The 12132-nt window shown below is 34.6% G+C and overlaps 1 protein-coding gene across 1 annotated transcript in view; it reads left to right on the top strand.

Moving 5' to 3' along the window:
* The window catches only part of LOC116013326 (protein GRIP), a 14690-nt gene extending 6132 nt beyond the window's left edge, over window positions 1–8558 (top strand). The window contains exons 6-22 of the mRNA XM_031253011.1: window positions 872–958; window positions 3185–3265; window positions 3516–3641; window positions 4203–4311; window positions 4402–4481; window positions 5108–5236; window positions 5338–5438; window positions 5727–5860; window positions 5938–6035; window positions 6108–6236; window positions 6370–6397; window positions 6500–6558; window positions 7182–7253; window positions 7341–7388; window positions 7479–7584; window positions 7715–7773; window positions 8063–8558. Of these exons, the coding sequence (XP_031108871.1) occupies window positions 872–958; window positions 3185–3265; window positions 3516–3641; window positions 4203–4311; window positions 4402–4481; window positions 5108–5236; window positions 5338–5438; window positions 5727–5860; window positions 5938–6035; window positions 6108–6236; window positions 6370–6397; window positions 6500–6558; window positions 7182–7253; window positions 7341–7388; window positions 7479–7584; window positions 7715–7773; window positions 8063–8176 (1560 nt within the window). The 3' untranslated portion in view covers window positions 8177–8558. The remainder of the gene's footprint in view (window positions 1–871; window positions 959–3184; window positions 3266–3515; window positions 3642–4202; window positions 4312–4401; window positions 4482–5107; window positions 5237–5337; window positions 5439–5726; window positions 5861–5937; window positions 6036–6107; window positions 6237–6369; window positions 6398–6499; window positions 6559–7181; window positions 7254–7340; window positions 7389–7478; window positions 7585–7714; window positions 7774–8062) is intronic.
* Window positions 8559–12132: the final 3574 nt, after the last annotated feature.

Here is a 12132-nt window from a genome sequence, read left to right as displayed (position 1 = left end):
GCACTGGAAATTTGATTTTGGGCGGGGTGGGAAGGGGGGACCTCGGACTCTCTGAGGGTTGTCATTTTGCAAAATATCCAAAAATAAGATGAATTCTTAAAAATAACATTGGTTTCTTACAATGATCTTTATTTATTCTCTACCTGGAATAATACAGTTGTTTTTTTTTCTAGGCTTCGAGATAATATTGAAGAACTGCGTCGCTCTTTTGCACCTAAAGAAAGTGCTCTGGAGGATTTACAACAGTCAATTGTGGAAAAAGAACAGGTGAAAGAGCAAGCAGAAAATTTTCAAGTCCTATTTTTTTTTTTTTTTTTTTTTTTTTTTTTCCATTAAAACTAAGTTCTTAAATCTTTGTGTTAATCTTGTAGTTCTCAGTATACTAGTGCATAGATTCTGTCATGTAGCTCTTAACTGAATTGCATGAGACATTGTTTGGGGAGGACTATTTTGTATCTTGCCATGCATTCTGTTAGATGGTGTAGGTGTCTGTTGCTTCAATTAAGAAGTAGAAAACTTGATTAAACAGAAGTTCTTTAAGGTTTCCTAGGATCCTTTTGGAAATTAACAACTAATAAAGGTACTTCAGAAATGAGAAAAAGGGGATTCCTGCATCAGAAGAGTTCAGATATGCAACAAATGCTCACATGTTTTCCCAGAAGTTTTTGCATATTTCCCTTTTTCTCATTTCATTATGTTGGTAGAAATGATATATGTCCATTGTATACTTATTTAATTATTTTTAAATGGAATTTGTACACCCCTTTGCATGTATATATATGATGTTGTTCTTATGGTTTGCTTCTTCTAATCTTCCTTTTGGAACTTGAAGAACCTTAAGCCTTGATATGTATAATAAATGCCATCTCAGATGTTGGAAGACATGCGGGGATTACTAAAGGCAGCAGATGAGAAGAGGCAATCTTCATTGACTGAACTCTCTTTGAAGCACCAGAAGGTACAATACCTTCAGAGCCCAGTGATTTAACTTAGGTTTTGAAATTTTAAATGATATTTCCATTGAGACTTTAAATTATTTTTTGTATTAACTGTTGAAAGAGGAAAAAAGAACTGAAAAATCTGTATTATTTTTATCTAAAAACTCCAGATTACATATCAATGTATAGGCATACAAAAGAGCATTGGGAAGGGACATAATAAAGGACTAGTCTGCCCAAGAAAAACTACTCCTCTCCTCAAGGCCTTAATTGTAAGAGTAAATAAGGCTGCAGAGGAGGCTGCTCAAGATAAGTATTTCCAACAAATATATATTCCAGCACTCCCCCTCAAGCTGGAGCGCATAAATCAAATGCTCCCAGCTTGCTACAAATGTATTCAATCCTAGGTCCACGAAGAGATTTACTAAGGACATCAGCAAGTTGATCATTTGAACCAACAAATGTGGTAACAATGTCTTCGGATTCAACATTGTCTCGTATAAAGTGGCAATCAACCTCAATGTGTTTGGTCCTTTTATGGTAGATAGGATTGGATGCAATATGCAGAGCGGCTTGATTATCACAAATTAATTTCATAGGACCGACCTTATAGAAGTTGAGTTCTGTGAGAATTTGCTTAACCCAAATTAGTTCAGATATTCCTAGTGCCACTGCTCGGTATTCTGCTTCTGCGCTTGAGCGTGCAACCACATCTTGATTCCTGCTTTTCCAAGAAACAAGATTACCTCCAAATAAAATGCAATATCCTGATGTTGATCTCCTATCCCATGGGCATCCAATTCAATCAGCATCTGTGTAACCAACAATTTCTGTATGTCCATGATCTTTATAAAGTAATCTTGTACCTGGAGACCTTTGCACATATCTTAAAATTCTAATAGCTGCATTCCAATGATTTTGACATGGCTCTTGTAGAAATTGGCTAACAACACTTACAACAAAGGAAATATTTGGACGGTTGATAGTCAAGTACAGTAGCTTGCCAACTAATCTTGAGTATCTACTTGGATTGGATAAAGACTCCCCTTGTCCTGGAAGAAGTTTGACATTTGGATCCATGGGTGTGTTAACTAGCGTGCTATTTGTCATACCTGTTTCTTCAAGAATATCCAAAGCATATTTCTGTGGTGGCATATAGATACCTTGTTTGGATTGAGCAACTTCAATACCAAGGAAATACTTCAACTTTCCAAGATCCTTCGTCTCAAAATGTTGAACCAAATGTTTCTTAAGTTCGTTTATTCCTTCCATATTATCCCCTGTGATAACAATATCAACATAATCTACAAGATATATGCTCTTTCCAAAATGGTGCCTATAGAAGACATAGTGGTCGGCTTTGTTTTGAATCATGCCAAATTGTTGGATCACATCACTAAATCTCCCAAACCAGGCATGCGGAGATTGCTTCAACCCATAGAGAGAGCATTTGAGACGACAAACAAGATTTGCTCCTGTCTTAGCCACAAAGCCGGGGGGTTGCTCCATATATACTTCCTCCTTTAAGTCACCATGTAAAAAGGCATTTTTGATATCCAACTGATATAATGGCCGATGATCATTGGCTGCCATTGAGAAGAAGAGGCGGATAGAGGTGATCTTGGCTACTGGGGAGAAGGTGTCCGTGTAGTCAATGCTAAATACTTGTGTGTATCCTTTAGCAACAAGTCGAGCTTTAAGTCTATCAACTTGTCCATCTGGACCAACCTTCACATTATACACCCATCCACAACCAACCACAGTTTTTCCAGGAGGTAAAGGAACTAACTCCCAAGTCCCGGAGCTTCTGTTAAATACTTGTTGCACCAGTTCTGTGAAAGGAGCTCTCAAAAAAGGATTATTTAGAAGAAGATAGAATGATGAACAAAGTTCATCTGTAGATAGTTGTAGGAATTTTCAGGCCCTAAAAAAGTGGCTCTGGTACCATGTTGAAAGAGGAAAAAAGAACCGAACAATCTGTCTTATTTTTATCTAAAAACTCCAGATTACATATCAATATATAGGCATACAAAAGAGCATTGGGAAGGGACATAATAAAGGACTAGTCTGCCCAAGAAAAACTACTCCTCTCCTCAAGGCCTTAATTGCTACAGTAAATAAGGCTGCAGAGGAGGCTGCTCAAGATAAGTATTTCCAACAAATATGTATTCCAACATTAACTATCTTATGCTTCATTTCCCGTACAAATTTGCACCTGTGAATATTTCTCCCTGCTTCTGCAACAGGAAATTGAGAGCTTGGAAGCCCAAATAGGTGATGCATTAGCTGAGAGGAGCAAAGCAACTGAAACAATCTCTAGTCTGCGGGTAATAAGTGTAGTCCATTTAGTTTATCCCAACAAAGGGAAAAAAACTCCTTCTGCTCTGTTTACCCTTGTGTTACTTATTTTGAATTGCATGAATTGAATGCTATGATAATAACAGTTCTTTCATTTATATTTTGTTCTTCTAGATAGGTGTGGACACAGATGCAATTTTGCAGGATTTTGTCTTTAACTTTCTCGTTTTAGTGAAATTTTATCTGGTGTTAATATAAGATTTTGCATGTCCTTTTTAGGCTGCAATAGCTGAGAAGGAATCTAAGATTGCAGAGATGGATGCGGCTTCAAGTGGTGAAGCGGCACGTCTTAGAGCTGCCATGGAAACCATAAAAGGAGAGCTTCTTCATCTGAAAAGTGAACATGTATGACTTGAAAACTTCTTCCCAATTCATTTGACTGACAACCTTGCTTGCATGAGTGTTGATTCAATAAACTATGGATAACATTTCCTGACACACTTGATCTTGTGGTGCATGCTTGTTTGAAGTGTGATTTGATGTAGTAGCAAATATAGACCATCTGAAATGAAAGTTTATGTACTGAAAGTAATTTTGAGCTCAAAAGGAGCTTTTGTCAAAAACTATCGTGTTAGATAATCTTCTTCAGAGTAATTCTGCAAATTCCTTGCATTTACAGTGGATTTTTGGATACATTAATTGACCAACCATTTCATTAGAGGAATTTTCAGAAGTCAAGTTTCTGTTCATTTTTCCTTTGAAAGGACATTTTTAAAACACATTTACCAAATAATTTCCTGCTCGAGTTTAACTTTGTAAAATTAATTTAATAAATGCTTTAAAAAGGAATGAAAAGCTGCCAAAAGGCCCAAAACAATTTTCTTCTTTCTGAATTAGTTGTGAATGCTTTGACATCTTGCCATAAGAAGTTAGGCTTTATTTCTTTAAGATATCTGATGCAATCAGGAGAAAGAAAAAGAGAGTTGGGAAGTTGTCGCACAATCACTCCGAACAAAGCTGGAGATGGCTGAGAGTAACTGCATACGTTCTGAAATAGAAGCAGTCAAAATGAGAAGTATTTCCAAATCTTTTTAAATCATCTCTTTTTATTTATTTATTTTTTTGAGCAAAAAATATGTTGGTTATGCTGCCTTTCATTTCTCAGGTCAACTAGAATCAGAATTATCTGCTCATATTCAGCTGCTGAATTCAAAAGAAGCTGAATTGGTAACAGCTCAAGAGGAGGTAATTACAATTCTTTATCTTGGGCCTGATGTTGTAAATTCTATTAAAAAGAGAAATTCTCCTTTGGTGGCTATCAATAGCCACACTCTTTTTCACAGAAGTAGAAATAATAATCTGTTTAGCTTTAGAAAATGACATCAGAACATTAGAGTTATAAACTGCACTGTGAAGACCACCAAACATAGAGTTTATTATCAGATAGATAACCAAGTATTAAGTTGAAATATAGAAATAGAAACTAGAAAACCCTAGTGTAGCCCTAGTTGTAACCTAGCCCATTATATTCCATTATTCCTACATAAGCATGTGTATCTTTCTCAGAATGTAGGAATTATATTATTATCAATACAATTATTATTCTTTCTTCCTTTGGTTTTCTCACATATTTTACTTACACCTAAATGGAGGCTATTTGCCACCTGCCGGGCCTTCAATCTCTCAATTTCAACATAACATATCTGACAGATACTTGTAGTTGGAAAGTTGCACCAGAAGTTTGAGATGAGTGGACAACTCAGTAAACAATTAAAACTTTCCTTCTTCTTTTCTGAGTATTTATTTTACGGATTTTCTTTTCCACTTGTTGCCACGTTTTATTTAATCATCTTTATCCTTATTACTTGCAGATTAATCGCCTTGAAAGTGAATTCAGTTCTTACAAGGTACGGGCTCATGCTCTTCTTCAGAGAAAAGATGCTGAACTGGCTGCTGCTAGAGATAATGAACAGGTTAAAGCGCTGGAGGAGTCGTTGAAGGTATTTGCTTCTGAATTCATGTATTGGTTCATCACTATAATTATGAATGAAGTTTAGGCATGGATGTAAATGGTAGTTGCCTTCTTTTTTTTGCCCTATAGGAAGCTGAGAAAGAAGTGCTCTTGGTATCTGCCGAAAGGGACAAAGCCCTTCAAGATCTGAAGGATTCTTTGGCTTATCATGAGAGGGAACTTTCTGAAAGGTGATCCTGAATTGAGTATTTATTGTTGAGTGTATTCCTGACCTGGGAAAGAAGCATCTTAATATGTTGTTAATGTACTCTTACAAGTATTTTAAATATCTTCTATACATTTCGATGAGTGATAAGGAACTTGGTGTCTTCACGTAGCATAACTGGACACTTTTCCGGTGTGATGGTTGCCACTATATATATTTTTTCTGAACTGTGAAGAGTGAGACTTATTTATTTGTTGAAGGTGTTGAGAATTAAAATTTTCACTGGAATTCTTAAATATTGAGTTCTTTTCAGGGATACTGCTCTTAGTGAAGCAGATCAACAAATTAGGAGCACGGAAATGAAACTCAATTCAGCTCTTTCAGCCCATCAAAGGGAAAAGCAATCCTGGGAGATGAACCTTCAAAATGTGGAAGAAACATGGCGATGTGTGTATGATATTATAATTTCCACCATCTTTTTTTCTGTAGCTTTGAGACCTGATTTTGGAAACAATTATTTTCAGTGAGATGTGATACACTAAAGGTACAGAATGAGGTGTCTTTTAGTGAAGAAATGCATAAAGAATATGAGGACCTGAAAACACGCCATAAGAAATTGAAGGTATTTTGCATTTTTGACACTACATGGGACTCAGAGAGCAAGTGGGTGACCAATTTCATTAACTTCTTGCAGGAGGAGCATGATACATTTCGTGATCTTGCTGATAAAATGATTGAGGAGAAGGATGCTGAGATCTCTAGACTTCTGGATGATAATAAGCATCTCCGGCAATCACTTAACTCAAAGCCTGTGGTATCAGTGGTATGTCTCTTTGCTTGTTATTGAGCCCACCTCTATGAATTGTGTCTCAAGCAAAATGTTCTTTTCCCTTCCCTTCAGATAAATTTTTTTGATTCATGTTTTCGTTCTCTGATGGTGTTTTTGATAATCTCAGGCTGATCAGGATAGCAGTTATGATACTGGTATGAGAATTTCTTCTACTTTTCAGCATCTGCTAGTATATGTAAAAAGAGTAAATTCAATGAGCACAAAGTTTCTAATTCTTTTTTGGAAATTGAATGCAGCCTATGAGAAGCGAGAAGCTGCTAATACAAATACCTCGGCTGCAGAACAGCAAATTCTAGTAGGCATCACATTTTGTAATTGTTAGAGATTTTTGTGTGATAATATGCCAGTTCATTTGATATACATATTTGCCAGGAAAACTTATTTTTATTTATCAATGGTTTCTGGGCATTTAAAAATTCTGCTGGAATTCTGGAAATATCCAGGTCATGAGTCAGTGAGCATCTGGTTATTTGATGTATTTATGCACATAGTTAAGAAGAAAAATGAAATGCTTTCTATGAAGGGAAAGCACCTAGATATAGGTATTGGGAAATGCTTATCATGCTGGTGATTGGTATAAACCCGGTACTGTTGATTTAAAAATGTACATAAGCTAGAATTTGCATCATTTACTTCATGTTTGAACTAGAATTAGCTTACTAACATTTGATATGATATCTATTCCCATCATTTAGTGTCCTTTTTGCTTGAGATCCTTGCTCAATCTGAAATATGATAGAATTTCTAACAATGCCTTGTTATTGCACCCGAATTCTAAGATCAAATTATTTGTCTTAGTTATTTGCAACACTAATATACTGTTTTTGTATGTAAAGTAGATTGGTCTTTTGCATTCATATAGAAACTTAAAGCTGCTCAGCTACTTCCTTTGCTCATTCTAGCTGCTCTGAATCTCAGATTTTGGCAAGACAACAAGCTCAGAGAGAGGAAGAACTTTCTCAGTCACAGCGTCACATTCTTGCACTTCAGGTAAGTTATTCTTTCTGTTTGGTCAATTGGTCTTTATAACACTTTCACTATGACTTATACCACAATTTCTGATTTATTACAATTCAGGAAGAAATTGAGGAGCTTGAGCGGGAAAATCGTCTCCACAGCCAGCAGGTATATGTTATGAAATAGCCTAGTTGTCTTTGATTTTCCTGTGTAGGGTGTCTGTCCAATGTCCATTTGTTTTAATCATCATGAATGCAGGTATCCAAGTTAAAAGAAGAGCTTCGGGACATGGATAGAACTCAAAAGAGAGAGGGCGTGGATTTGACTTATCTTAAAAATGTCACCTTAAAACTTCTAGAGACAGGTAGCTTTAAATCATTAGGTGATACAATTGAATTTCTTTACCGAATAAAAGAGCCACTCCTGCATACTCCTTAAATGCTTTCTTTGGAAGTCCTGTCAGGAGTTTGATGATTATTTTGAATATTAAATAGGTGAAGTGGAGGCTCTGCTACCTGTGATTGCAATGCTCTTGCAGTTCAGCCCTGAGGAGGTAAAATCCTTGTTTACCCAATCTATATACATTTCTATGATAATTTGTGAATCTTAAACAGGTTCTCTTAGCTGGAAAACCACCAAAATTAATGTGATTTGATTAACCTATCTAACAATCAAATATAACATGCCTGTCATGCAACTAACCTTGATACTTTAAAATATGGAATATTTGTTTCGTTTCCAGCTGTATCATTTAGAGCATCATTCTAGATCTACTTGAATTTACCATCTTATAATGATGCCAATATCCTGCGAAGCCTTAAAACTCATATGTGCTTTTGCAGACAGCCAAATGTCAACAAGCCTATCGCCCTACACCCAATGCCCCACCCAGCCCAGCAAGCGATGCTTCTTCTGGAACAGGATTATCGCTATTCTCAAGATTCTCGTTTTCATGAGAGCTAAAATGACTCACGAAGAGATGCTGTCATTTTGTCCAGAATGTCAAATCCTGTTGTGGGTAAATTTGCCCATTTACATATAAATGATGTAGCTGAAGTTCTTTGTATAACAAATTGGGCTTCGATTCATGAAAATTAGTTTTGCTAAAGTGTAGAGAACCAAATACAAAAGAAAGCGAGTTGCACGAGGTACAGAACAGTAGAAGCAGGGCAATTTTACAGAGTATTTGTCATTCGGAGTATATAATCCGGCATAGGAACCTCTGGTTTACTTTTTCTTCAATTTTGTCCTTGTTCAAATTCGGGCAATATTATTCACACTTGTATCAAAATTTGGATTACTATCTGATTTTATTTATTTTTTTCTTTTTTGCGATTACTATTTGAATTTTTACTAATGAATAGATAGATTTATTTTATGATTTTAATTTGAATAATAGCAAACACTTAGTATGGCCTGATTGTTGGAAAAATACGGTAATTAGGTGTAATAAAACACATGGAATTATGGAAATGTGAGAATAAAAAATCGTAACAATTAGGCGTGTTTTTTTATCACCTTGTGGTCAATTTGAGTCTCAGATAAATTTTGTAAGATATAAAAAAAATATGATATGATTCAACAAGATATGAAAAAAGTTAAAAATTTATTTGGCCTCTTGCATGGAGATAATGGTGATATAAAAATATGAGTTAATTTCTTTTTGGTCATAGATTTCACTTCTAGTCCTTTTTTTATCAGAACATTCTCATTTAGTCATAATATTATTGTGGCATGATTATTTTTAGTCTCTCGTCAACAAAATCATTGAAATGTAAAAAATTTTGATCTTTTTTTTTTTGAAATAAAAAGTAGGTTGACCCACTATATTCTTTATATTTGTTTTTTTTTTAAATCATAATTGAAGGCCGGAATACCCTTTTATTTAACGAAATTTAAACTGTTTTGTTGATAAAAGATCAAAATAGTCATATCACAATAATACTAGGACTAAAAGTAAACTACGACCTATAAATCTAAGACCAAAAATGGAATTAACTCTTAAAATAAATACCCTTACATGGAGGTAATGAGAGTTTATGTTCTAGGGGAATACAATTTTCAAGCATTTCATGAAATCTTCATTAAAACTTGGAAGGCAATTTTCAATTACTTCCTAATTCAAAGAATATGTCTGGTATTGAAGAAGCAAAGTTGAATTGGAAGACCTGAATCACAAATTTTAAAGTAATTAATTCTACATGGACTCCCAATTCCTACTTTCATTTTCATTTTGTACTCCCTATGATTTGGCATGTTTTGATTGCTCAATTTAATAGTGGACAATGATGTTTATCCATTTTTTTTTCTTTGCTCCAATCAAATTTGAACAAAATTGGGAGTAAAAGTTGGGAGTATGTTTTTGAGAGTCCATGAAGTATTTTTGAGTAATTAAAATCTTGGAAATTAAAACAAGTAATTCATTTCTTTGATTGGGAAGCCATGGTATGAGACCTAGCTAGAACAGATTAAATTTGATTGGACACTTTTTCAGGAAGCATCACTTACTTCATCCAATACTGAATATTGACTGATATAAATAATGGCATATTGCCACTATTAAATCCCCTTGTCGGTTTACCAATTCTTCAACAACAAATAATACAATGATTCAATATGTTTTTATAATAAAACCTAACTCATCATCATCATCAGCCACTTGACCTAGACAGCTAACACCTCGAGTTCGGCTATTCAAGTAGAGGGATGTAGTCAAAAACCAAATAATTAAACAACTGTCTTGTGTGAGCATAATTTCATAACCAGGTTTGAGTTATATCTTATAAATAAAGCTATTCTTTTTAAATCATTTTTCAATTAAAAGGTAATACTAAAGTAATAATTATTACTTTTTAAATTAAAAACTAAATAGTACTCGTTAAGATATGTAGTTATAAACTTAGGACCAATTTACCCTCTGTCCTTTGGGAACTCGGGAAAATTAAGGCCCCTTGCACAACCTCTCTCACCTCGGCCTTGGCTCAAACCCAAAGCAAACATTAGAGCATTCCCATTTGGAGGGTTTTTTTTTTTTTTTTTGGTTAATTTTTGTGAGAAAGAAAAACTTCATGCTTTGGTTTTTGACAAATGCAGAGCATGATTTTTCATTGAATTTTTCATTGAATCATGTAAATCAAGGATCTTTGATGGTCCTAATCAAAAGCCAAATGAAGCATTCTTCAACATTAGTTAATATCAACATTTTCTTCTTTTTTCTTTTTCTTTTTCTCTCCCTTTTCTATCTCCTTGCACATATGGCCTGACAAAAACCACCAAAAGTTTGCTACTATTGAGGTTGCTCTTAGTATATACACTTGAAGAATGAAGTAGGAGGTATTCAAAGAGAGCCAAAACACCATTCTAATAGTAGCTTGTAGACTATCATTAAGCTTAAGCATAAGAAACTCGGGCTAAAAACACAATTATACTTATTAATAATCAACAAGTAAAACTTATCAATTTCCAACATAAAAATTGAAATTATTTTTAGTAATAGCTATTAAGTTTCTAATTGAAAACTAAATACTTATGAAGAAGCGACACATAACATATTTAAAGTAAAACCTATCACTTTCAAGCCAAAAATTAATATTTTAAAGCGATTTTAAAATAAAACTTATTACTTTTAAGTCAAAAGATAATTCTTTTAAAAATTAAATTCTTTTTTTTTTCCAAACTCATTTTTAAATCTGTGAGATGGATTTCATCTGCGAAACAATTTTACACAAGTTTTTGTATATCCCCATTCTCCAATGCTATCAAATTCTACACATGCAACTTGAATTAAAAGAGATCTGAATCACTATTCAAAAACTAAGAGCATCCTTATCAATGGAGTTTATTTGCGATTTTTGAAGAGTTTTTGTAAGTGTGAGTAAGAAAGAGAAAATGGGAAGGAAGGGAAAAAAAAACAAAACTAATTTAAAACAAAAAAAAAAAATTAAAAAGTCTGTCTGTCAGGCGCACCTGCTGTGCGCATAACGCGACCAGCAGGAGAAGCTTGTGTCAGTTTTTGGAGCCGTTTACTATGTCATTCACCCCTAACTTGCAGAAGCTCCCTTTCCATTCTCTTTCTTCCCTTCTCTCTTGTCAAGTTGACATATATCTGACATTATTCTCTCCAAGCACCATTGATGGTGGTGCTCTAAATGTCAAGTCATAATTCAGTTCTTGTCTTGGCTAGCTACAGTGTGAGATCTAGAAAATATTTAAATGGGCACAAATTTATTTCATTATTTGCTGAAAAAAAAAAGGAATTGTCACTGTCTGCATCTAATAGAGATGGTTGGTCAATGATAAACACATTCGCTCAGCTAAACCCATATAGGTTGCATGCTGCTTGTTCTTGATCATTATCAAGAAAATATCACACAAGATTTCAACAATTTTATACTTAACCTAGTTGATTTGGTCAACATCACCAACAACTTGAAGTAAGATAGCTAATAAAACCCACATGGGAAGCTTAATTGATTTGTAAATAATAGATTGTGAGCAAAGACACAAGAATAAGCTCTGGAAGTTGCAGCTAATGTGGTGGAGTCCTTCTGGGCACGAGACATTGGTCCTTTAACCTAATGGGCCGCTGAGTCACCGTGATTTACCCCTTCATTATCTTGTCGAGAGAATTTTGTCTTTTGTGGGACAAAGTGCTAATAAAATTTACAGTCCATGAAACTTGAAAGAAACACGACAGTGGGAACCCTGTCACAGATTCTTGCAGTTCAGTAACCTTCTTGTAGACAATTTACTTCTTAACAGAGGTTACCGACTAAATGTTGACTGATCTACCACTTGAGCTACCCGGGGCAAACCAATGAATCATATTTTGAGTACTCTAAGCCATTGTGCCATTTATTTGTAACTTTCCAATAAACAATTCAAGAACCCAAGGGCAAGAATGAAAACCAAA

The sequence above is a fragment of the Ipomoea triloba genome, chromosome 3 (assembly GCF_003576645.1).
Source record: "Ipomoea triloba cultivar NCNSP0323 chromosome 3, ASM357664v1".
NCBI lineage: Eukaryota > Viridiplantae > Streptophyta > Magnoliopsida > Solanales > Convolvulaceae > Ipomoea > Ipomoea triloba.
The sequence above is the reverse complement of the archived record's forward strand: the minus strand, read 5'-3'. Positions and strand labels throughout refer to the sequence as shown.